The sequence below is a fragment of the Carcharhinus amblyrhynchos genome, chromosome 3 (assembly GCF_965287045.1).
Source record: "Carcharhinus amblyrhynchos chromosome 3, sCarAmb.v2.hapA, whole genome shotgun sequence".
Taxonomy (NCBI): Eukaryota; Metazoa; Chordata; class Chondrichthyes; order Carcharhiniformes; family Carcharhinidae; genus Carcharhinus; species Carcharhinus amblyrhynchos.
The window spans coordinates 98,826,999-98,852,858 of record NC_137326.1 but is presented as its reverse complement, the minus strand read 5'-3'; the positions used below and the strand labels follow the sequence as shown (position 1 = coordinate 98,852,858).

Below are 25,860 nucleotides of genomic sequence, written 5' to 3'. Positions count from 1 at the left end.
CTCTATTAACTTCACTGCTTTCAAACAATAAAATTTGCTGCAAAGATAAAGCAATAATATAGACTGCACTTAATCATCTACAACAATCGTCAGCATTTTTGCTGGATGATTTAAAATGAAAAGGTGTGGTTGGGGAGGAGATAATCAAACGCTGGGAGGTTGTTTCCCTTTGTCGGAGAGTCTAAGACCAGGGAGTAATAAGAGTAAGGGGTAGCCCATTTAAGACAGGGACGAGAAGGACATTTTTCTCTCAGTGGGGTAGTGAATCTGTGGAATTCATTCATAGAAATCATAGAATCCCCACAGTACGGAAGTAGGCCATTCGATCCATTGAATCTGCACTGACCACAATCCTATAATTCAATTCCTTTAACCCCACATATTTACCCTGCTAATCTCTTAACACTAAGGTCAATTTAGCATGGCAAATCAACCTAACCCACACATCTTTGGACTGTGGGAGGAAACCAGAGCACCTTGAGGAAACCCACACAGACAATGGGAGAACATGCAAACTCCACACAGACAGTGACCCGAAGCCAGAATTGAACCTGGGTCGCCGGCGCTGTGAGGCAGCAGTGGTAACCACTGTCCCACTGTGCCGCCCCATTTCCACAGAGAGCTCTAGAGATTGGGATATTACTTGTGATCAAGGCTGAGAGAGACAGATTTTTGATCACTAGGGGATTCAAGGGTTATGTGGATAAGTCAGGAATGTGAGTTAAGGATTATCATAGAGCAGTCATGGCCTCATTGAATGGCAGAGTAAACTCGATGGGCTGAATGGCATACCTCTGCTCCTAGATGTCACTGTACAGGCTGCAAATAACTTTGCTCCTTTAAGTTAACAAAAATGCAGTCCTGTGCAATAACTTTAAAGGGGTTGTTCATTTAAATAAATCACCCACACTTTTGAAAAGAAATTAGAGAGTATTTTGATCAATTCTTAGGTGTATAAAGTATGTTCATTGATGAAATGTCCCATAACAAATTGTCATCAAAACACATCACAGAATCCTATAAACTTTTAGCTGACAAATTGATCAGATTTTCCTTTCCCATAGTTTCCATGAGATATCTGTAAAATCCTGTTGTGTAAGGCTGCTGAATAATACAGTGCGACTATTTTGGTTGATCAGTTTTATTTGATTTCCCTTCACCTGCCTTTATCAGTCCCAAGTAAAGTAGGGAAGAGCAACAGGTATTTGTATAGGGAGGACAGCCAGCCCCACCTGATCTACATTGCCCTCCATCCACCTGGGTAGGTAATACCTAGAGATATCCTTGCATTGTCCCACTACATACAATAGTAAGTTAGGTAGGTAGTTAATCATTAGTCCGCTAATCCAGCAGTGGCTGCGATCACTGCTGGGGCAGGACTAGAACGTCCACTAGACCCCACTTTGGAGAAGGTGGATTAGTCCATTTGTGGATCTCTCCTTTTCTCTCTGCTCAACTTCACCAGTTCATGGAGACGTGCTCTCATACTTTAAAAAGAGACAAGAGTATCAATGGAAACTCACCTGCTGCAAAAAGAGCGGCTCCCAAAGCAGCCAAGTTGGGCTTGTCCCCAGCTTCCTGGCCCATTGTCATTGGTACCGCAGCCCTGTCAAAATCCAGCCCACTGTTTTCAAAATGAAATAATTAAATATATTTCCAGGACAATATTGCCGGTACACAGTAGAATGAATTGACATTCCCAATGGAAAGGCTTGTCCAATACAGCATTATTCCTGAACATCAGCTCAGTTTTCTACAGGCACGTAATTGGGAATATCAGAGACACTATTCAGGGCATTGAGGGGGGCATTAGATTTTCAAAATGGCGTCCATGGAGCATACTGTACAATGCTGAAAGAGACCACGGCTCACTGTGTCTGTGCCACCTGAAAACCGAGCTATCCAGCCTAATCCCACATTGCAGCATTTTGCCCATAGCCCTGCACTGGAGCTGCATATCCAGACCCCAGTTAAATGAGGTCAGGGCTTCTGCCTCTACTACCCTTTCAGGCAGTGAGTTCCAGGCCCCTCACAACTTTTTACACCTCAATCAAATCCCCCCTCAGCCTCCTCTGTTCCAAGGAGAACAACCCCAGCCAATCCTATCTTTCCTCACAGCTGCAAATTTCCAGTCCCGGCAAGATCCTTTGTAAATCTCTTCTGTACCCTATCTAAGCAAATATATCCTTTCTGTAATGAGGTGACTAGAACTGCGCACAGTGCTCAAGATATGTTCTAACTAATGTTTTACATAGTTGCTGCATAACCTCCATGTTTTTATATTCTACACCTTGACTAATAAATGAAAGGATTCCGGGTGCAATATTGTGCCAGTGAGATTTTCCACCCCTGTCAAAATCAATGGATTTTGAATGGCTCACCATATTTTCCAGCCCCACTCTTTCCCAAAAATGGACAGCATGGTAGCATTGTTGCCTCACAGTGCCAGAGTCCCGATTCCTGGCTTGGGTCCCTGTCTGTGTGGAGTTTGTATGTTCACCCCGTGTCTGTGTGGGTTTCCTCCGGGTGCTCCGGTTTCCTCCCACTGTCCAACGATCTGCAGGTTAGGTGGATTGGCCGTGCTAAATTGTCCCTTAGTGTCAGGAGAACTAGGTAGGATAAATGCATAGGGTTATGGGGATAGAGCCTGGGTGGGATTGTGGTTGGTGCAGAGTCAATGGGCCAAATGGCCTCCTTTTGCATTGTAGGGATTCTATGATTCTATATTGATGAGCCATAAAAATCCGCCCTCTATATGTCTATCTAACAATTATCAACCTGTCCTGGTACCTTCAGGGATGTTTGGACATTCACTCAAAGGTCCCTCAGTTTCTTTGCACCTGTTACGTATCCTCCCACATATTGTGCAACCCTTTGCCCAAACGCATCACTCGTACTTCTTTGGGTTGAACGCCATTTGCCATTTTTCTGTCCAGCTAATCAGCCAACGGTATCAAACGGCAGTCAACAACAATACTCCTTGCTATCTACTGTGCAGCCAGTCTTGCTGTCATCTGCAAACATCTTGATCAATTCTCTTCATTATGCCCAAATCATTAATGTATACATAAAAAGCAGAGGACCAAGTACTGAGCCCTGCAGAACCCCACTGGCAACAGACTTCCAATTACAAAAGCACCCATAAACTTTTCCGGTCCCATAAGCACACTTTGTTTCCTACCACTGAACCAATTTTGTATCCAGCTTTCTGTACTCCCCTGGATCCCATGGGATTTTATTTTTTTAACCAGTTTTCCACATGGGACCTTGTCAACAGCCTACTAAAATCCACATACACCCACATCAACCGTGTTACCCTCATTAATCCTCCTTGTTATCTCCTCAAAAATTTCAATCAAATTAGTCAGACACAACCTTCCCTTAACAAATCCCTGCTGACTGTCCTTGATTCATCCTTGCCTTTCTAAGTGATTATCTATGTGGAGTTTGAACATTCTCCCCATGTCTGCACGGTTTTTCTCCAGGTGCTCCCCTTTCTTCCCACGTTCCAAAGCCACGTGAGTTAGGTTGATTGGCCATGTTAAATTCTCCCTTAGTGTCGGGGGACTAGCAGGGTCAATATGTGGGATAATGGGGATAAGGCCTGCGTGGGATTGTTGATGGTGCAGTCTCAATGGACCGAATGGTTTCCCACTACACTGCAGGGATCTTATGATTCTATGATTCCGATGATTTATCCACTTTCAAGGTTGCTTATCCCCTTCATACTTCCTCTCTCCCTGTGTTAATCCCACTCCTCATTAACTCCAACATTGACCCCTTTTTTGTGAATACAAAAGTACTATTAAGAGCATTCAGAATGTGATTCAATGGGCTGATAATCAGCTCAGTAATCCTTTCACCACTTCTCCCAAAGGATAGTGTGTGGGCATCCAAAATGGAAAACTCGTCCACAAGTGAGACAGACACAGAGGACTCCGGTATTTCCTAGACTTTCTGGTGGTCACCCATTCCCTCTCTTCCTGCAGGTTCTTCCTGCTACAGTAATTATTTTTTTTTTTAAAAGCACATTAACAGACAACTGCTACTGCCAGGCAGACCCTACTTATTGTCCTAGCCCCTTTCACTGAAAGGGGTAAACTGTGGGACAATTTGCATCTGACACCATGCAGGTCTTTACAGTGATCATGCAAATAAAGGTATTCAGAGCAGGCAGATCATGTTTAGTGAAATGTAAATTTTATGTTTAAAGTTGCAAAAGTCCACATGCAAATGTGTAATGATTTTATGCTGATTTTAATGTTTCTGCACAAACAAGTCCTCCCCTCGCATGGGGCATTCTCTTAGAATACAACATGAATTGAAGAATGAACCAGTGGTCATACAGAGCGAGAGAAGCTGTTGGAAGATACAGGAGAAGGTGGGGTGGGGGTGGGATCTCAACAGGAGGAGATATTCCCCTAAGATGTTCAGGAAGCAATCTGTAATTTGAAGGTCAAGGGTGAACGGTGGATGCAACATCTGTGCCAGGTTGGTGTGCTTCCTGCATTGTGATCGGTGCACCAGGTTAACCATATTTTGCTATCTCTGCACCTGTTTTTGGTCCCCTTTGCAGGAGATCAAACTTCTAGTTTTACGAATAAATGGAATACAGAACTAATAGTTTTTCTGTACCTTTGTTTGTGATAAATGCATTATGTTTGTGTTAACAGTCATCTCTGTATTACATACTTAATTTAGGAATCCTATCAAACAAAGGAAGATTACCTGCGACTTGTGGGTGAACTGATAACCATCATTGGAGCACTGGTGATACTCATCAGTGAGGTAAGTCTCAGATCTTTGTCGTGTAAAACTCAATGCACAATGCACTTCTGCTTTACATGTGGAGAGAGGAGCGGCTGTGCTAGAAATTCTTTAACTACTCACCCTTGCCAGCTGTCTGTGAAGAGAAATCTGGAGAAGGCAGAGCAGTAACATTTTTCCCACAATAATTAATTACCCAGTCTTGGATACCAAGGTTGCTTTCCAAGCCTGAAAATGGTGCCATTTACAGAAGAGCTAATGGAGCTGAAGGTTGCCATGATTCATAAGCTCTGCTGGGTGGCATTCTCCAAAAAGTTGTTTCTTCAAAGGTTTGAGAGAACAACGTTTAATTTGTCTATAAGGTAAGATATTAATCACTAGTGAAGAAGTAATCTTGGAAGTCCAATGCCTTGTGCAATAGAATGGTAATATGTTCATTCACAGTTGTGAATCTTTTCATGATGAATTCCCAGACTCAATCTATAATAAAGCTTGTTAACAGTTAATGATATTGACGAAACTGATTCTAGGAATCCAGCATCAAAAGTACTTCAGCCAGAACTTACACAGTCAGGCTTCAGAGTTATCTGGGTGCATTGCACATAAACATTGATGTCCCTACACCAAAATGTCCAGACTAAGAGGCCAGAATTTTACTACTGCACCCGTCCCGGAATCAATTCTGGGGTTGGCAAGGCTTGCAGAACAGAATTCTCTGTTGGCCTTGGGCAGGATTTTATGAGCCTCACCCGAGCAAGGTCATAAAATTCGGCAGAGACTCTTACTTCTTGCTGTCCTAAAAATAAAACTTTCAGAGGTGATGCTCCACAAAAGAAGTAAAGGTAAAGTCACCGTAATCCCAGATGACCATAGGCTGTTCTCCCCTTTAAGGGGGAAAGTTGACTGGTGGTGATTTAACTGATGAATCACCATACATCAGACAAGAGGCAAGGTTGAGAAGGCAGGCCTTCATGAATAACCTCAGTTGGTACAGAAATTAAACCTGGGCTATTTCAGACACTTGGCATCACTAACCAGCCGTCCAGCCAACTGAGCTAACTGACTCCCAAAAGAAGTCAATAAGGAAAAGGATATTTGAGTTTTTCGATAGATTTATAAAAATTGAAATCTATCCACTTTGGAAGGAAAAAAAGGCCAGTGGATGTGGAAGTCACAACTGTCCCCAACAACTGTGCAGCACCTTTCCAGGCTGCATTGAAGACATTTGTAATATTAGCCAAATCACTTAACTTGGGCATCTTGAAGTAAGCATCATATATATTGTTACTAGACCATGTTGTTTCATTCACTTCCCTATGGACAAGTGATGATATGGCAGCGAAGTCTGATTTTATAAAGTGGCAAGGTTCCCAAGGTCCAAAGAATTATCACTTACACATATTTTTATGATCCTTACTATCTTGCAGATCAATAGTTAAAGATTCGATTCTCTGTTCATCTCATTTTTGACCAATAGCACCACCACACCACAAAAGTCAACATTTGCCTCCCTGGGTGCAACCATAATTCTTTTGTCTTAAGACTGACCACCATCCTAGCATTCTTTGACTTACAAAATCAGGTCCTTGAAATACTCCTTCAAGATCAAGCTTACCATCTACAATGGTGGCTAATGGCAACTTTGCATGCTGTCAAGCGATCAGCAGAGCGCTATTATAATGAAACCCGTTCATCTGCAGTCATTATAGCAGACACAGACAGGAAGATCCATGGAATACTGAGAATGTATGTGATTCATTAATCTGTGAAAAATGCCCCCCAAAAATGAAAATGATATTTGACTTTCCTTGGATTTAAAAAAAGGTTAAAACTATTCAAGTTAGATGAAGTAAACAAATGATGCATGGGGAATGATCTAGTTTCTTTATTGAGTATTCAGGGCGGCACAGTGGCGTACAGCGCCAGGGATCTGGGTTCAACTCCCGCCTCAGGTCACTGTCTGTGTGGAGTTTGCACATTCTCCCCATATCTGTGTGAGTTACCTCCGGATGCTCCAATTTCCTCCCACAGTCCAAAGATGTGTGGGTTAGGTGGATTGGCCATGTTAAAATTGCCTCTTAATGTCAGGAGGAGCAGCTGGGGTAAATGCATGGGGTTATAGGGTAGGACCTCGGTGGGATTGTGGTTGGTGCAGACTCAATGGGCCGAATGGCCTCCTTCTGCACTGTAGGAGTCTATGAAGATAGAATCAAGAACCCATGAAGTAAACTCATTTTAGCAATAGCTACTCTCCTTCATTTGTTTACCTATATATGGCATTTGATAGTCACAATTTTCAATATTTATCTTCATTTCTAGATTCCTTATCTGTACAGGATTGGTCCAAGAAATTATTTAGGGAATACATCAATAGGAGGGCCTTTCCCATTGCTCTTGTAAGTATAATCTACTGCTGTTGTCATTTTTTTTCTAAATGGATCATTCTGGACAGTATACTGCAATCTAATTAGAGAAGGTGAATAATTAACACATTGGTAAAATTGATTAGGTAATGATGTATTATTCAATGCTGCATTTATAATTTACAAAGAGTAGGTTCTCAGTGATGCTGGAATAGATTTTTCTTTACTTTTGTTAATTAAGTTATTGGTATGTTAAGTGTGGAGTCTACTTCCTGCACATTTATGGCCTTTATCTTCCACTTAGCCACAACACAGAGTCTCTGCTTGTCCACAAGGATGTGAACCAGGCAATGAAATAGCAGGGGCAATATGTTTAACATTATTTCACATTGCAAGATTGGGATGTTAAATCAGTTGTCCTGCAGTTAACTCCCTTTGGAGATAGTTTCCTTCTACTGTTCACAGCAATACTGTGTCAGGGATACAGATGCATTTCTGTTATCTAGCATTGATAAGCTACAGATGCCAGAAAAATACATTGTTTGCCATACTCTCACCACATACATCTCATTATCATAAGTGGCCCATGTTTGGATGTACATGCATGTTCGGTGCCACTTCTCTGCAGAGAATGTAAATGTGGAGGCAGTTCCATTAAAGATGCACCAGTGAAATGATGTAGCTTGAGTGGAAAATCTGAACAGCTGTCTTGCTGATGGGAGAAAGAAAAGGAGATACATTCATACAAAAAGTTAATGAGAGCCAATTGATAAAATCGAGTTATTTTCTTCCATTATATCATTCAGCTACAATATTTAAAAACAAAACGGGGATGATTTTAACTTTCATAACCAGGTGGGCAGCACTGAATTGGTCACCAAATATATACTATGTCCTACATCAGTGGATAGAAAAATCTGATGGGATGCATGATCTCCTCCTGAGAGTTTACTAATATGGAGATAATACATTATATTCATAGGGAAATGTATTAAAGTGTGCATCCAGTGGTTGTATAATTCATCAATTTCACAATAGGAAGAAGAGAAGGCTCACATTTTGTAACACCTCTTCTAATCTCAGGACATTTCAAAGCATTTCACAAAAAATCAAATATTCCTAATGTATATGCTTTGAAGTAATGTAGGGAGATGGCTACTTAGCAGGACAATTGCAGGTAATTCCGGCATAGTAATTCTACCAGAATTATCATGCCCGAATAGACATGGGTGAAAGAAGAATGGTTACAGGACCCACAATGCAGAAGCCCCTCTCCTTCTTTCGGCTCTGCATATTTTATTCTGCATAGGAAAGGGAACGGCTGTGTTTTGCAGAGCTCAGAGAGAAGTTGGAAGAGCCAATACCTGCAGTGGAAACAGTTTTCGGACCTCATTTCCATGATTCCCATCACTGCAGTGAAGGACTCTGGAGACGTGTTCTTAGCAAGGAGTTTTGAATATTGTTGGAGGGCAGTTTCAAGTTGGAGAAGCATTACACAAAGCTATTCCAAACTGTTGATTTGTTAAAATCACCTAGACATCATTTCTCAAAGTGCTGGCCTTACATCCAGTGTGGGGAAGGGGGAGGGAATAGTCCCACATTATCTCAGGTGCTGCAATGATACCTTGCAGAAAAGTGGGCGCCAGGAAGTCATAGGACTGTAGAATACCTAAAGAGGCTGTTTGGCTCATCAACTCTGACTCTCCAAAGGAGCATCCAACTCAGGCCCTCCCCTCCACCCTATCCCCGTAACCCTGCACATTTACCATGGCTAATTCACCTAACCTACATATCTTTGGGCACTAAAGTGCAGTTTAGCATGGCCAATCCATGCTGTACATCTATGGATTGTGGGAGGAAACTGAGCACCTGGAAGAAACCCATGCAGACACATCCATTTAAAATAGCTAGTTTATTCACTTCCATACAGGCTTAACTTTTATACGTCGTGAGCTTTCTATGTTTTCCTCCTGTTCCAGGGTCTGTTACTCTCTTTTGATTGCTGTGGCAGTTATCATGAGAATCCTTGGTAATGTTGAAGAAGCAGTTCCAATCTCCTTGGCGCTGATCATTGGGTGGTGCAACACCATCTATTTTGCGAGAGGTTTTAAAATGCTTGGTCAGTTTTCCATTATGATTCAAAAGGTAGGATGACTATTTGTTTTATTTAATAATGGTGAAAATAGTTTAGAATACATTGAAAACATTGTCTCTGGCTACCAACAAATTGATTTTTCACTGATGGGTCACCCTGAACATTTCACTCCTATTGTACTTTCAATTAATTCTCTCTCCCATCAAAGCCATTATTATCAAACTCAGATATGTTGTTACACACCCAGTGAATTTTGGCATTAATTCCTTGCCTTCTCAATTAACACTGACAGTTTGGGGAGTTTAAGCAGTAAATATAATTTCAATAAGATTTAAAGAACAACAAGTTGCATTTATAACAGGATCTTTAATATAGAAACATGTTGTAAAGTAGGTCAGCAAGCATAGTGGTAGTGAGTGAATTGTACCTGGTGTGGGTTGAGATGCACTTTTAGGTGGGCTGAAGTTTCAGGAGGGTGGGACATCAGCCAGGAAGTATTGGAATAGTTGAAACAGAAATGACAAAGTACGGATGAGGTTTTCAGTAGTCGGTTGTCTGTGGCAAGGTAAAAGCTTGGCATATGTTTCAGAAGAGCAAGTAGGCAGACTTAGTGATGGGAAGGCTTTGGATTGAAGTTGGGTTTAAACCAGATGTTGAGTGTGATCAATGACTTCAACCTGAGGCCAGGGCTAGCAGGGGCTGGAATTGGGAGTTTGCAAACAGAGATTGTGGCAGTAGCTCTCAATGTTTACAAAGAAAGGAACAAAGAACAATGAAAAGTACAGTGCCAGGAACAGGCCCTTCAGCCCTCCCACGCCTGTGTCGATGAAGATGCCTCAACTAAACTAAAAAAGAATTTCCGCTTTTACTCAGCCCGTATCCCTCTACTCCCTCCCTATTCATGTATCCATCCAGATGTCTCTTTAATGTTGCTAATATGTCTGCTTCCACCACCTCTTCTGGCAGCACACTCCAGGCACCAACCACTCCCTGTGTGAAAAACTTCTCTGCACATCTCCCCTAAACTTTGCTCCCCTCGCCTTGAACCTGTGCCCCTTTATAATTGACGCTTTCACACTTGGGAAAAGCCTCTGACTATGTGCCTTGTCTATGCCTCTCATAATTTTGTAGACCTTGATTAGCTCTCCCCTCAGCCTCCATCTTTCCAATGAAAACAATCCTAGTTTATTCAACCTGTCCTTATAGATAAACACCCTCAAGACCAGGCAACATTCTGGTGAAATTTCTTTGCATTCACTCCAAACTTTCCATGTTCTTTTGGTAGTATGGTGACCAGAAATGCTCGCAATACTCCAAATGCGGCCTAACAAAAGTTTTATATAACTACAACATGATTTCCCAGTCTTGTACTTAATGCCTCAGCTGATGAAGGTAAGCATGCCATATGCTTTCTTAATCACCTCAGTCATCTGTTTTGCAACTTTTAGGGAAATGTGGACCTGCAAACCCAGATCCCTCTATATGTTAGTGTTCCAAAGGATTCTGCCATACACAGTATAATTCACTAAATTTGATCCTCCAAAAACATCACCTCGTTTTTGTCCAGATTAAACTCTATCTGACATTTCTGTAACCAAGTCTCTGATCTATCTAGATCCTGTTGTATCCTCTGACAATCTCTGGTGCCATCAGCAACTCCACCAATCTTTGTGTCATCTGCAAACTTACTAATCAGACCACCCACTTTTTCCTCAGATCATTTATATATACTACACACAACAATGATCCCAGCACTGATCCCTGTGAAGACCACTAGCTACAGATCTCCATTCTGACAAACACCCTTCCACTGATACTCTCTGTCTTTTATAGCCAAGGTATTTCTATATCCATCTAGTCAGCTCACCACAAATCCCAATTAATTTTAGAGTTTGTACACATCTGTCATGTGGGACCTTGTCAAATACCTTACTAAAGTTCATGGGAGCTATTCTCCCAGCCTGCTATGTTGCTTCCTGCTGGGTGCCTGGATCTCTGCATGCCTCTGCGGCTAAGATTTTGAGCTTCATCAGCTTCACATCGGAAATCAGCACAGAGCTGATTTCAATAATTAAATTCTCATTTGGATATGATTAACAGGCCAGGGATTAACTTTTACAGCCCACTAGTGATCCCACCCTCCCATCTGCCAGGAGTGGTTCTCTCCAGCAGGGTTTACTGTTGCTTCCTATGAACAGGTAACAGATGGCCCAACACCGCTGGAGGGAACAGAAGCCATGGATTTCCCCACAAGATGTTGGAGTAAGGGGGCTGTCCCCTGGACAGTACCAACCTGGCTGTACCAGCCTGACCCCCTGGCACTGTACAAGGGGAAACTTGAAGATGCCCAATGGGCTGTGCCAAGGAGGCAAAGCCAGAGGGGGTGGGGCCTACTGGGGATAGGGCCAATGGGGAGCAATTGGTGGGGGTGGGAGGTTCTGTTCCACTCGGCACGAGATTAGTGGCAGAGGGAAGGAGGACAGGCCATCTGCAAGGGGGGGGGGCCACGGGTTGGGGGGGTGTGGTCAGGGGGGTCAGGGGCTAATAGGGGAGTTGGAGCTGTCAGGTGGTCAGGGATCAGGATGTTGGGGCTGGCCAGGTGGAGGGTTGGGGAGATCAGGTCTAACTGAGGTTGAGGATATCAGGGCTGACCTGGAGAGATCCGGAATGCCAATGATCAGGGGACAGGAGTATTGGAGGGGCAGCGATGCAGAGTCATGGAGCAGATTTGGAGGCCGGTGATGGGGAGGCCAGTACATATGCACCAATCTCTGTGCTGATGGGTCGGCGCATGGACAGTGGCCCATTCAGCGCTATGCTGCTGGCCTCCCCAGCGGGAATAGGCCCCACCCACAGATTTTTAGTTGAAATTCCTCTGCAATGCTCAAAATGCTGGAGATTCAATATGAAAATCACACTTAAAAAACCAGCAGCATTTATTCCAGTTTTCTCATGAATTGGGGATTTTGATTTTTTTTGGGAGAATCCCATCCATGTAAGTTACATCCACAACCCTTCCCTCATTAATTATCTTTGTCACCTCTTCAAAACACTCAATCAAGTAACCAGGGGAAAGTTTGTTTCACCCAGAAGTGGATGTTAGACAAGCAGGGACGCAAGGCAAAAGCTTTGAAGGAATTGGGAGCCGGGGGTGGAGAAGTATATCTGGATGTCATATGTGTGAGTAATGTCACCAAGGGGAAATAGTGGATGAGCAATAGGATATGATCTTGTCAGAGTTGTCAGCAGAGGGTTAATCATGGTGGGCACTGCTGTTGTCTTTGTAGAGCTGACTACTCAGTCCATGTTGTAAGGGATGGTCTCATGTTCTGCAGAAAGATTTGACGCAGGTGTAACTGGACAGCTATTGTGCACAAGCTCACTATTGAGCTGTCCAGTGTACCTAGTAACACCTGATGTATGCACATCAGCCTTCTTCAGTAGCCTGGGTTCTTGATGTCAGCATCTAAACCCATTGCAGCAATATTTATGAAAGATCTCAACCTGGAAGGAAGCTGATTTCTGTGGCATCTCCTTTCCCTGGACTGGGGCTCCTGCACATTTTCATTTGGTGATTCACTACGTGAAGATCCATCGATTAGCCTAGCTTCCAAAGTACACGTGGGCTATGTGGGCTAGTGGCACAATAGGTAATGCATCTGACTACAGATCAGAAGATTCTAGGTTTGACTCCTGACTGGCTCAATGTCAATTTTAAAAGTAGTTTGTAAACTTCATTTTGGCCTGGATGACCCTCAGTGGTCTGGGGTGCAGTCTTCAAATCTGTAGCTGTCTAGCGACAGAGTGGTTCAATTCCACCTTTCAGCCGCAGCTGCTCTTTTTGCCATGGGCCAGTTGGCTCAGATGGTTAGAGCGTAGTGCTAATAATGCCAAAGTCATGGGTTCAATCCCTGTGCTGGCCAAAAGTGCTTACCCGGGTCAGTGGAGTCTTGTTTTACTGTCTGCTCAGTGACAATTTCATTGTCGGCGCTGGCTGGGTTTCGGGTAGCTCCATTCAATCACTTGATCACCCTTAAACTGGGAAAAGTTCTACCTTAAAAGAGGCCAAAGTACACGTGGTGCCAGTCTTTGACCTGCTATTTGTCCCAGTCAGACCAAGCGGCAGTGCATCTTCAGGAAGATTGGCCACCACTTCATGAAATGGCAAGGACGTGTCTACATTTCCAGAACTTAAAGTAAAAGAGAGAGGCAGGAATGAAAGAAGTGAGATTTGAGAGAAGGTGAAGATATAAGATGAAGAAGGCTTGTTATGTGGAGTGTATAGGGCGAGACAGAAGTAAGGGAAAATAAATAAAGTGTGATATATTTGTAGATAACATTTCCTCCAGTGCTGTCACTGGTCATGTCAGATTCAGGTTAAAATTCAACAAAGTTCCTACTTACATATTTTTAGAAAATTCTATTTAGGCTTTAAGTTATTTATTCAAAACCAAAGCTAAATAATTTGTGAAATGCTGTGACTCTCAAAGTCTTATGTTTGTGGATTGTTATTTCCTTTCAGATAATCTTTGGTGATTTTATGCAATGGTGCTGCCTGGTTCTTATCTGTATCACTGGATTCACTTCTGGTATGTCTCTCAAGCTGATAAAAATAATTGTAGGTTGCTGCTTAAAATGAATACAACTCAAGTTTAAAACTGAACATTTGTGTCATGTAATTGAAAAGACAAATGAATGGCAGAGCAGGCTCGAAGGGCCAAATGACCTCCTCCTGCTCCTATCTTCAACGTTTCTATGTTTTACCATGCCCCACATAGTTTGATTTCATTCAAAAGTTTAGTTACAAGATTCCATGATGGACATGGAATGACATTGCTTAGTTGCTGCTAAATAAATGAATTCCTTTTGATTTGAAACCGGTTCACAGAATTAGAAAAGGTGGTCCTGATTAAAGTCCCTGGTCGGGATTTTCTGCTCCCATTGACATCTGACAGGTTTGTCGATGGGAGTGGAAAATATCATGAGAATAGTCAAAGCACATTTTACGTTGCGCAAACGTGTAATGTGATTTTTCCCTCCCATTTTCAGTGACCAGGCAGATTTCCCAGTGTTCAGTGTCGGGAACATAATTTGCATTCATTTAGATATCATTATCAGGCCCCTTATGCCTGAACCAACTCCACCCCCATCAGGAAATACATTCACATTGGTGTGATAACAGAATGGAGTGAAATCTGGTCTCCCAAGGCATGTACCTGGTGAGCAAACCTCCTGGGCAGCTCAGGTGAATGCAGTGCTCAGGGTGGGGTGGGGTGGGGGCGGGGGGGAGGGTGGAAAGGCTCATGTCCTGGCACTGCCCCCTGGCACTATCTCCTGGCAGTGCTCGGGGAGTGGGAGAGGGGGGGAGAGGTGCAGTGGAGGAGGAGAGGGTGTCATCCAGGATGAACTCCTTAGTGCTGGAGCAGTCTTTAAAAATGGTGGCCCAATCCTCAAGAGACTAAGTTGCTGTTGCAATGGGTGAATCAGAGGCTGTTCCACCAGCGATACGTCATTTTCTTTCTATGTATTGGGATTATACAGCAGAGAAAGCAGAGGTGCTGTTGGTAGCTTCAACAACACTTTTCCCACCCAACATCAGCCTTTGCCAATTTCCACAAAATTCTTGCCCTCTGTCATAGAATCATGGCTTGGCAAGAAGCCACTTGCCTATCGTGCCTGCACTGGCTGAAAAACAAGCCACCAAGCCTAATCATACATTCCAGCATTTTGTCTGTAGCCCTGCCGGTTACAGCATTTCAGGTGCATAAAATCCTTTTGACAATTCAATCTACATGGCCACTACACTGAAAGTCAATGCTGAGATTTGAACCGAGGCCCACCTCTATGCAAATTATATACCCTAATACTGAGCTATATCCCCCCTGTAAATGAATGTGACTAGTTTCTAATTGCAGTTTAAACTGCATTGTTAATGAAGATATTTGCATTATTATAGGCCTTAGGTAGACCACGGTAGTGTTCACTGTTGACATTTTAATTTAAAACAAATCTCATGTGGTTTTGTTTTTTTGCTTTTATCCTGCAGCTTTTTATGTTATGTTTCAAACTCTGGATTTGAAAAATTATCCGTATTTCAGGGACTTTTCAATGACAATGTATACCACAGTTGAGCTAATGATGGGTTTAATTGATCTTCCGGTTCCGTATGATAGGCCAACTCCCAGCATCATATACACTGGCTATGTTCTATACATGATCTTTGTGTACCTTCTGCTGTTAAATTTGTTGATTGCAATGATGGATGACACATACTGGAGAATTGCATATGAAAGAGAGGAACTTTGGAAAGTGCAGGTAAGCTAAGTTCTTAGAATTAAGTTTACAAACTAGGCAAATTGAAATGTTAGAACACAGCAAACATAATCATGTAGGAAGTGATCTAATTGATTGAGAATATTGACAGCCCTTCCTCGATTGGAACAATTTGGGTTTGCCTATTTCTGTTGCAATAGTGACTATTTTTTGTCAATTTTGTAAGTTAAACACTTACTATAATATTTAATTTTATAAAAGAAAGTCAACATAGTAATTAGTCAAATTTGGTCAATTTTAATGAAAGTTAATGAATAAATTCCTGTCAGAATTTAGAATAGATTTTTCAAGTCCTCACCCATGAGGAGATTTCTCCTCTGCTGTGAGCGCCTCCTGAAATTCCTGGTACATTGCCTGTGAATTTCACTTGCAACAGGTAATGTAACTTCCTTCTTGGAAAAATCTATCTTTGTTACACAGAAAATAAATAGGCATGGAATTGTCCACTCTGGTTTAGAGACAAATTTAATCATTACCCAACTAGATAAATAATATGATTTGCAGAGTTAGAACATGAAATGTCTGTAATTAATTCATTAAGAGTTAATGACCAAACCTTAGGTTAACCATTTCAAATATACTGCAGAAAAATCAGACGAATATTGTAACATATATTTTGATCAAATCTCTTCTGAAACTCACCAAATAAATGCATTGCATGTTGCAGTATTAGGTTGCAGCAATCAGGAAGCTGCTAAGTTTCGTCATTGATGTGCACTGATTTGGGTAGTCAGTTAGAGTGGGAGCAGGGGTTTTACAATTAGATTTACATGAGGTTCAAAAGCCTTCACAATGTCCTGTTTTACCAAGATCCCACACAAGAGATTCATGAGCAAAATTAAAGCTCATGGTATTGGAGGTAATGTATTGATGTGGATAGAGAACTGGTTGGCAGACTGGAAGCAGAGAGTGGGAATAAACAGGTCATTTTCAGAGTTGCAGGCAGTGACTAGTAGGATACTGCAAGGTTCAGTGCTAGGATTCCAACTATTCACAATATTCATTAATGATTTGGACAAAGGAATTGAATGCAAAATCTCCAAATTTGCAGACGGCGCTAAGCTGGACGGAAGTGTGTGCTGTGAGGAGGATGCTAAGAGGCTGTAGGGTGACTTAGACAGGCTGACAAAGTGGGCAAATACTTGGCAAATGCAATATAATGTGGATAAATGTGAGGTTATCCACTTTGGTGGCAAAAACAGGAAGGAAGATTATTATCTAATAGCTGCAGTTTAGGAAAAGGAGAAGTGCAGCATGAGCTGGGTGTCATTGTGGAACAGTCGTTGAAGGTTAGCATGCAGGTACAGCAGGCGGTGAGGAAAGCTAATGGCATTCTGGCCTTCATAGCAAGAGGATTTGAGTCTAGGAATAGGGATGTCTTCCTGCAGTAATAGAGGGCCTTGGTGAGGCCACATCTTGTATATTATGTGCCGTTTTGGTCTCCTAGCCTGAGGAATGACATTCTTGTTATTGAAGGAGTCCAGCAAAGTTTCACTGGACTGATTTTCGGAGTGGCAGGATTGACATATGAAGAAAGATTGAATCTTGTATTCGCTGGGATTTAGAAGAATGAAAGGGGATCTCATTGAAACATTCAAAATCCTGATGGGACTGGACAAGCTAGATGCGGGAAGAATGTTCCCGATGTTGGGGAGGTCCAGAACAAAGGGTCACAGTTTACCAGTAAAGGGTTACCAGTTTACCAGGACTGTGATGAGGAAGAACTTCTTCACTCAGAGACATGTGAACCTGTGGCATTCCCATCTTGCCTGGGTTTGCAAAACCTCACTTACTGTACTGTCTGGACACAATACACATCTCTTTAACCTATGCCTAATGCTCTTTCCACTCACATTGTCTGCATCTTTAAGACTTGAATAGCAGGTTAGCTGTAAAGACTCGCATTCTAATCAGTAATCTGTAAACTGTCTGTGCTGTTATATGCTCTGTCAGAACTCTCCATTCACCTGACGAAGGAGCAAACCCCGAAAGCTTGTGAGTTTACTATCAAATAAACCGGTTGGCCTTTAACCTGGTGTTGTCAGACTTCTTACTGTGTTTACCCCAGTCCAATGCCAGCATCTCCACATCATGAGCATCTGTGGAGACACAATAGAGCTAAGTTGAGTCTGGATGACCCTTCGACAGAGCTGGTAGTTTGGGGACATGGCTTCAAATCCCATCATGGCAGCCAGTGTAATTTGAGGTCAATTAACAAAATCTGGAATTGAAAGCCAATCTTGGCAATGGTGACAGTGAAACTGTCGTTGATTTTTTTTTGTAAAAGCCCATCAAGTTCGCTAATGCCCTTAGGGAAAGCAGAATCTGAGCCATTAACTTTTAAATAATATTGAGATGTAGTAGTATTGACGGTGTGCATGTCGGTGAGGATTTGAATGGAAGATCAGGATCATTCACATTCTTCAAGTCTTTTGTTTGCTTTGTACTAGAACCTATTGAAACATTTCAAGTATTAGAAATTAAATTGCCAGGTCAACTTTTTCAGATTGCAGCCACTATACTGCTCCTAGAACGACGTGTGCCAGTATTTCTGAAGATTCGCTCAGGGGTTCCAGGAAGATCTCTGGGCTTTGATGATGACAAGTGGTATATTGGGTAATCCAATAAACACAATTCAGCATTTTATTACTTTGTTTTTTGCATTTCAAATGCAAATTTCACTTATCTAAATGATTCTTCTGATTACAGGGTTGAAGAAATTCTTACGGAGACAGTAGGAGCAAAGGCACAGGTTCCAGCATTGAATGCGCAGAAATATTCACACCATCTAGGATGGGATGCAATTCGCAAAAACCTTGCAAAAATCATAAGCATGAAAGATTCTTCTGAGTCCACTTCTTTTTAGGGAGTATTTTCTTCATAGAGATCACCATTCAAAATATATTTTTCTCCGTTTTGTTATTTGCACTATGCAATACTATTCAAATGATAATAATGTACACTGATATATACCTATAATTTATTGTAAGTGATTATACAAGTACTTAACATGCTCATTTTAAATTCTCTCACTCATTTTACATCTGGAAAATTAATTTACATTAGATATTTTTGTTAAAATAAAGAGAGGGCTTTGATATAAACATATTAAACCATTTGTAAAGTGGTACTTTCAGTCACTTTCAGACAAAAAGCCTGCTGGCAGCTTCCTCTCATGCCAGCTGCAGTAAGCATTTACCATTTGTTTGGGAATAGTCTACATTCTACTCAGTGAATGAAGTGTTATTTTAAAATCATTGCTTAGATATGTGTTTTTACAATTAGAGATTATTTTTGTACATGGTTTCCTCACATTAATCCAAAAAACTATACATCACTACGAACCAGTGTTTCAAGTTGGGACACTCTCTCATATAACATCAGCGGGGCTCGTGACAGTGGGTTGTTTCATTCAAAGAAGTTTTAATACAGTAATTACTACATTTGTATTTTAATTGCATTTGTTTCCCTAAAATCAACTGTTACATAATCTTCTTTTACTGTTAAGAGCAAACCATTTGTTCGTCCTATAGTGTATAAATCTTGATAGTGCTTCACAGTTAGAGGTGTTTTGTTTTGTCAAAAAAGTAAAGCTAGATTTGATCTACTTAGAATGTGGGAATTGGTGTATTTACATCATGGAATAAAGTTTAACATTGTAAGATTATCTGATTTCATCCATTTTTATTTTCAATCCTTTTGTACTAAACGTCTTTGAAATGGGTACACATTACTCCTTCAAACATATTTTCTAGAAATTTCAAATGTTGCATTTATTTAATGACACTTGCGTTCATTAAGTAGTAAGATGCTGGAATAATTTCCATTTTGAGAAGCTCATATCGATAGAAACTCTTACAGGTCAGACAAAGCACAGTTTGGTGCAAAGTCACATTTCTTCCATTTTACCTCATCAGATTATCTAAGAAGAAAACATCTTGTTACATCCAAGGTATTTTTGATTTTTCACAGTAACTATCTGCAGTCTCTCTGTGATTGACACCAAACTTAGAGCCAACTAATTTTAAATCAAGTAGTGATGCATACCCACCGGAAATAGGATTGAGATTTCCTAAGTTCATTTGATGTGAGATTTTTTATCATTAGCAGAATGGCCTCTATTTCATTATTGTCAGCCAGATTTGAAGCCAGAAACCAAAAAAAGAGCCACCAATGTATTAACCCAGTTTAATCCACTAACATTTGGGCACAACTCTCTGATCTCATCCAAGTTTGGTTGTGGGTAGGAGTGCATGATTCAACTGGATGCACTCAGATTTCCAGAAGGCATTTGATAAGGTGCCACATCAAAAGTTATTGTGGAAACTAAAAGTCCACAATGTAGGGGAAACATATTTGAAGATTACCTAGCTAACAGGGCACAGATGTTTGGCATAAATGGGTCATTTTCTGATTGGAGGCTGGATGTGACCAGTGATGTGCCATAGGGATCAATGCTGGGGACTCAACTTTTTACAATTTATATCAATGATTTGGATGAAGAAGCTGAAGGTATGTTTGCTGAGTTTGCTGACAACTCAAAGATAGGTAGGAAAGTGAATTGTGAAGAGAACATAAGGAGGTTACAAACAGAAATACATAGGTTAAATAAGTGGGCAAAAATTTAGTAAATGGAGTATAATGTGTGCAAATATGAAATTGTCCATTTTGGCAGGAAGAGTTAAAAATTATCAAATAGTGAGAGATTGAAGAGCTCTGGGGTGCAGAACAATCTGTATTTCCTAGTGCATGAAACACAAGAGGCTAGTGTACAGGTTCAGCAAGTAATTAGGAATGCTAACAGAATGTTATTGTTTATTGTGAGGAGAATTGATTATAACAGTAGGGAGTTTTGCTGCAGCTGTACAGAACATAGGCAAGACAATATTCCTTACTTAAGGAAAGGTGGTTAGCACTGCTGTGTCACAAAGCCAGGGACCCAGGTTCAATTCCAGCCTTGGGCGACAGTGTAGCGTTTGCATGGTCTCCTTGTGACTATGTGGCTTTCCTCTAGGTGCTTTGATTTTCTCCCACAGTCCAAAGATATGTAGGTTAGGTGAATTGGCCATGCTAAATTTGTACTTAGTGCCCCAGGATGTGTAGGTTAAGGGGATTAACGGGGTAAAAGTGTGGGGTTACAGGAATAGGGAGGTGGGATTATAAAGATGCTATTGGACTGTTGGTGCAAACCCAATGGAGGCGATGGTAACATTATACCCCAACGACCAATGGACAGGATGAGTCTCGAGCCCGTTCTTTAAATTTATTTTAATTTAAATTTCAATGTGACTAACAAGCCTGAGATTAAATCGTCCAGACTCACTTGCTTATGTGGCCTCACTGAGAGATGTTCTCTCCAGCAAAGATCACATATGGTCTCCATCAACAGGGACCAGACGTGATGGTCTCGCTGGTAGAACTAGAAGCCATTGAGGGTCCCCCAGCTCGGGAGAGGGGAGTGGCCCTTGGGCAGTGCCAGCCTGACAGCCTGGCAGTACCCACTGAACACCAAGAAGTGCCAATGGGGTGGGGCCTGAGGGGTGGGGCACATGGGAGGCAGGACCAGACCAGGGGTGGGCCGATTAGGAGGAGACTACTGCTGCTGTGCATTGCAGTCAGTGGGAGGAGAGAGGGGAGCGATCGGTCCAGTGGGGGGGAGTTGCAGGGGGGTGATTGGTCTGGCCAGGGGGGCTCGTGAATGACCGTGAGGCCCCACAATAGCATGGGGGGCTAGGGATGCTGGGCCACGGAGGCTGGCTACAGCAGCAGAGCTGTGTAACAAGTTTGTGTTGCTCTCAGAGCAGAGATTTGCGCATGTGCAATTGTACACATTGCTGCCATCAGCTGGCTTTCTGGTGATTTTAGCCTCACCTCCTGCAGGCAAGAAATGGATTTCAGGATTTGTTCATTGACACTTGGACATGCCGAAACTTTCCCATTTCATTCTGGATTTAGAATTGTTTTCATAAGATCAACCCCAATGGGCCAAATGGCCTCTTTCTGCACTGTAGGAATTCTATGAAAATGTGTTAGCAGCAGTTTAAAGAAAGTTTACCAGACTAATACCAGGAATAGGTGGGTTTTTCTTATGAGGAAAGGTTGGACATGTTAGGTTTATATCCAGTGGAGTTTAAAAGGTTAAGAGGTGACTTGATCAAAACCCTTAAGATCCTGAGAGATCTTGACAGGGTGGATGTGGAGAGGGTGTTTCTTCTTGTTGGATCATCTAGAACTTCAGGTCACTGTTTAAAAATAAGACTCACTCACTTAAGATAGAGAAGAGGAGAAATGTTTTCTCTGAGGGTTGTGATTCTCTGGAGCTCTCTTCCTCAAAGAGCAAAGTATCTAATACTTTTAAGACTGAGCCAAGTAGATTTGTGATTAACAAGGGAATGAAAAGTTATTGGGGATAGGCAAGAATGTGGAGTCGAACATAGAATCAGATTAGCCATAATCTTATAGAATGACAGAACAGCCTTGAGGGGCCATATGGCACATTCCTGCTGCTGATATGTATGTTCATACATCTTTCAGAGTAGGTTAGGGGCAGGATGGGTTTCCCGGTGAACAATGTCAAGAAACGTATTTGCATTCATTAGCATCTTATGATATTAAAAGGCCATCTCGCTGGAATCACATTCCCGCACCAAACTGAATTCCTCTGGGCAATTGGAACATTCTGTTTTATGATAATGTATTAGTGGCACATGTCTAGTGAGCTTCAATACATGCTCCTTCCAGTTTCCTTTTAAATAATCGCTGCTACATCTCAGGTGCCTGCAGCACAAGTTGCATCGAGGCTAAGCATGGGAGGGACAACCAACAGGGAGGCTGTGGCAGAGGCAGGACTGTGGGGGAGCAGAAAGTATCAGAGGGCAAGGGTGGGATGAAGACAGGATTGGGGATTGAAGGATTGGAGGGCAAGAGTGAATGACTGTCTGGAGGGCATGTTTAAGAGACAATCCAGGGAAGGATTAAAGGCTGTTCGGTTGCTGTTTAAATAAGGAGCCATGACATTTGACCCATGAGGTAATGGTTGTTGTTGAAGTTAAACAAGACATTAGTCTTGAAATACTGTGTACAGTTCTCGTCACCCTATTATAGGCAGGATATTATTAAACTAGAAAGAGTGCAGAAAGGATTTGCTAGGATGCTACCAGGACTTGATGGTTTGAGTTATAAGGAGAGGCTTGTTAGACTGGGACATTTTTTCTTGGAGTGTAGGAGGCTTAGGGGTGATCTTAAAGAGGTCTATAAAATAATGAGAGGCAAAGATCAGATAGATCCTTTCCCAAAGATATGGGAGTCTAGAACTAGAGGGCATAGGTTTAAGGTGAGAGGAGAGAGATACAAAAGTGTCCAGAGGGGCAATTTTTTCACACAGAGGATAGTGAGGGTCTGGAACTAACAGCCAGAGGCAGTAATAGAGGCAGTTACAATTCTGTCTTTGAAAAAGCATTTAGACAGTTACATGGGTAGGATGGGTATAGAGGGATAGGGGCTAAACGTGGGCAATTAGGACTAGCTTAGAGGTAAACAAAAGGGTAGGCATGGACAAGTTGGGGTGAAGGGCCCATTTCCATGCTGTAAACCTCTATGATTCTATGGTATGGGATTAAGGTGTATATTTAAATATGGCTTTTAAAGAGAAAAAAACAAAGATTGGCTGGGGATGGAGAGCTGTAAAGCACATTGGATGGAAAGGAGTTCTCAGAATCGCACCTGTCGCTTCCTATTTCTGCCAACAAATCATATATCACTTGACCACGGTAGCCAATATGCATGGCCTTTGTCACAAAAGATAAATAAACTCAATCCAAAGGCAGAATGGAGGAAACCATAGAGGGAACTTGCAAGCAGTGATATTCCCGTGTTTCTGCTGCCCTTGTCCTTCTCGGTGGTTGAGGTTGAGGATTTGGTAAGTGCTTTTAAAGCATTAGTCAGCAGCAGAGAATAAGTTGAGAGTACCTAACCCTGTCTGCTAGCAATAGATCTGTCAATTACAATTGTTCATTTTCATCACATTCAATATAATTCAATATAATATATAAACACCTGCAATATAATTCACCTTGTAATATCTAATGTGTTTTCATTGGATCAGAAAAAATTCTTACCCTAATGAAGGAGCAAGAGCAAATTTGGGAAAAATATGGAAGGTTTATATTCTGACTAGGATCAACAGCACAGAATCAGCTTATCAATTAATAAAAAAACCAAACACCCTGGATCTCACCACCAATAGCCCCCCTTCCCCATCATCACTTTCCCACCACACCCCACCTGTAACTGAACAGCAAAGTCTGTTTATAATACATCTAAGAGTTCCAACCAATTTCTGTTCTCCAAATCATACATCATTCAGACAATGAGAAGAAGAGAGGCTTTTCAAGGAGCTATTCAAAGTGAGTTGGTATTTTTCTAAGTTTAAAATTACAGACTGAATTTTCCAGCAGTTCATGCCCTGATGCCACTGCCAGTGAGAATGGAGAATTTGACACTCAGCCAAATCTCTGCTCACTGCAATGAGACTGGAGAATTCCATCCCTGGGCAAGGTCAGAGAAATCCAGCCAGATGTGTTTCTGCGACTATTATCAACAGCGAAATTCACTTTTGCTCTGTTCTCACTTTGTTGTCTTTTTAATGTGAGTTATTTTTATGTCAAATAAAATTATTCATATATGCTATTAACATATTTACACATCCAAGTTAACTAAATAAGAGAAATAAATCACAAATCATCTCATGTAAAAAATAATTTAGAATTTGTTATTTCTTTACATTGTGCGCAAATAATTTCTGATGATCACTCAGCCCAGACTATCCATTTACCAAGGTGACATTTGACTGTAATTGGCTGTTAGTGTCCTCTTGACTCTTATCTGTTACAACATTCAATAAAATATTGTGCTTGATAATAATTCTAAGAAAGCTTTTTTTGTCATTCATGGGATGTGGGAATCACTGGGAAGGTCTGATCCTGAATTGCCCTTGAAAATGTAATGTTTAGCTGCCTTCCTGAACTAGTGCAGTCCATGTGGTGTGGGTACATCCACAGTGCTGTCAGGGAAGGGTTTCCATGATTTTAACCCAGTGACAATGAAGGAGGAGTGATAGAGCTTCAAGTTAGGATGGTGAGTAATTTGGCGGGGAGTGGTGGGGGAGTGGCGGGGGCTGCTTTCAGTTGGTGGTGCTTCCTTGCATCTGCTTGTCCTTCATTTGGAAGGTGATGTCAAAAGATTAGTCATTTGTCATTGAGCACATCTAGGGAACTGCACAGTCCTGTTTTCCATTGCTGTGACTGTGATTGCTTTCCTATTAACGTAATCACAGAGGATCTTAAAGCTTTATAATTAGCAAAAACTGTCAGCTTGACTCACTAGTAATGCTGCTCAAACCTCCATGGGCTTCAGTGGGACCAGAAGATCCTGCCAGCTGGAGTCAGGGATGGAGGTTTAGGGGGCTGAGGGAGTGATGATGGATGATAGGAAAGGTAAAATTCTATCCCATGAAATGTAAATAAGGCTAAGGAGCTACGACTCTCGTCAATTTTTACAGATGCACAATAGAAAGCTTCCTTTCCAGATGTATCATAGCTTGGTATGGCTCCTGCTCTGACCAAATCCACAAGAAACTACAAAGGGTTGTGAACGAAACACTGTTCATCACGCAAACCAGCCTCCCATGCATTGACTCCATCTACACTTTCCATTGCTTCAGAAAAGCAGCCAGCATAATCAAGGACCCCACACCCCCCAGTCATATTCTCTTCCACCTTCTTCCGTCATAAAAAAGATAAAAAGGTCTGAGATCATGTGACAACCCACTCAAAAACAGCTTCTTCCCTACTGCCATCAGACTTTTGAATGGACTTACCTTATATTAAGTTGATCTTTCTCAACGCCCTGGCTATGATTGTAATACTTCATTCTGCACCCGCTCCCCGATGTACTCTATGAACAGTGTACTTTATCTATAGAGAGGGCAAGAAACAATACTTTTCACTGTATACCAATACATGTGATGGTAATAAATCAAATCTGAAAAAAGAGTAAAATATTTCATAAACATGCAAAAGTAACAACATATCTTATAAAAGCTGTGTTAAGAAAATATATCACAAATATATAAAATATGTAGATTAATCCTCTTTAACAAATTTTTTTTTTACCAAGTTTAATGGAGAATTGGGATAATTGTATACTCTCAGCTGGGGGTGCAAGTATATGAAATTAACCACTATATATTAACTATCTGCTATAAAATATGTTTTCCTGTTAGTTTAAGAGGTTTTATAATTG

The 25,860-nt window shown here is 41.6% G+C and overlaps 1 protein-coding gene and 1 non-coding gene across 2 annotated transcripts in view; both read left to right on the top strand.

The window, feature by feature from the left end:
* The window catches only part of LOC145341472 (transient receptor potential cation channel subfamily V member 6-like), a 47,548-nt gene extending 29,124 nt beyond the window's left edge, over positions 1 to 18,424 (top strand). Inside the window, exons 9-15 of the mRNA XM_080186438.1 lie at positions 4,702 to 4,788; positions 7,087 to 7,163; positions 9,110 to 9,275; positions 13,748 to 13,814; positions 15,272 to 15,540; positions 18,065 to 18,174; positions 18,268 to 18,424. Coding sequence (XP_080042564.1) covers positions 4,702 to 4,788; positions 7,087 to 7,163; positions 9,110 to 9,275; positions 13,748 to 13,814; positions 15,272 to 15,540; positions 18,065 to 18,174; positions 18,268 to 18,424 — 933 coding nt within the window. The remainder of the gene's footprint in view (positions 1 to 4,701; positions 4,789 to 7,086; positions 7,164 to 9,109; positions 9,276 to 13,747; positions 13,815 to 15,271; positions 15,541 to 18,064; positions 18,175 to 18,267) is intronic.
* trnastop-uca (transfer RNA opal suppressor (anticodon UCA)) lies at positions 12,968 to 13,054 on the top strand. The gene has a single exon. It is a non-coding gene; the product is annotated as a tRNA-Sec (tRNA).
* Positions 18,425 to 25,860: the final 7,436 nt, after the last annotated feature.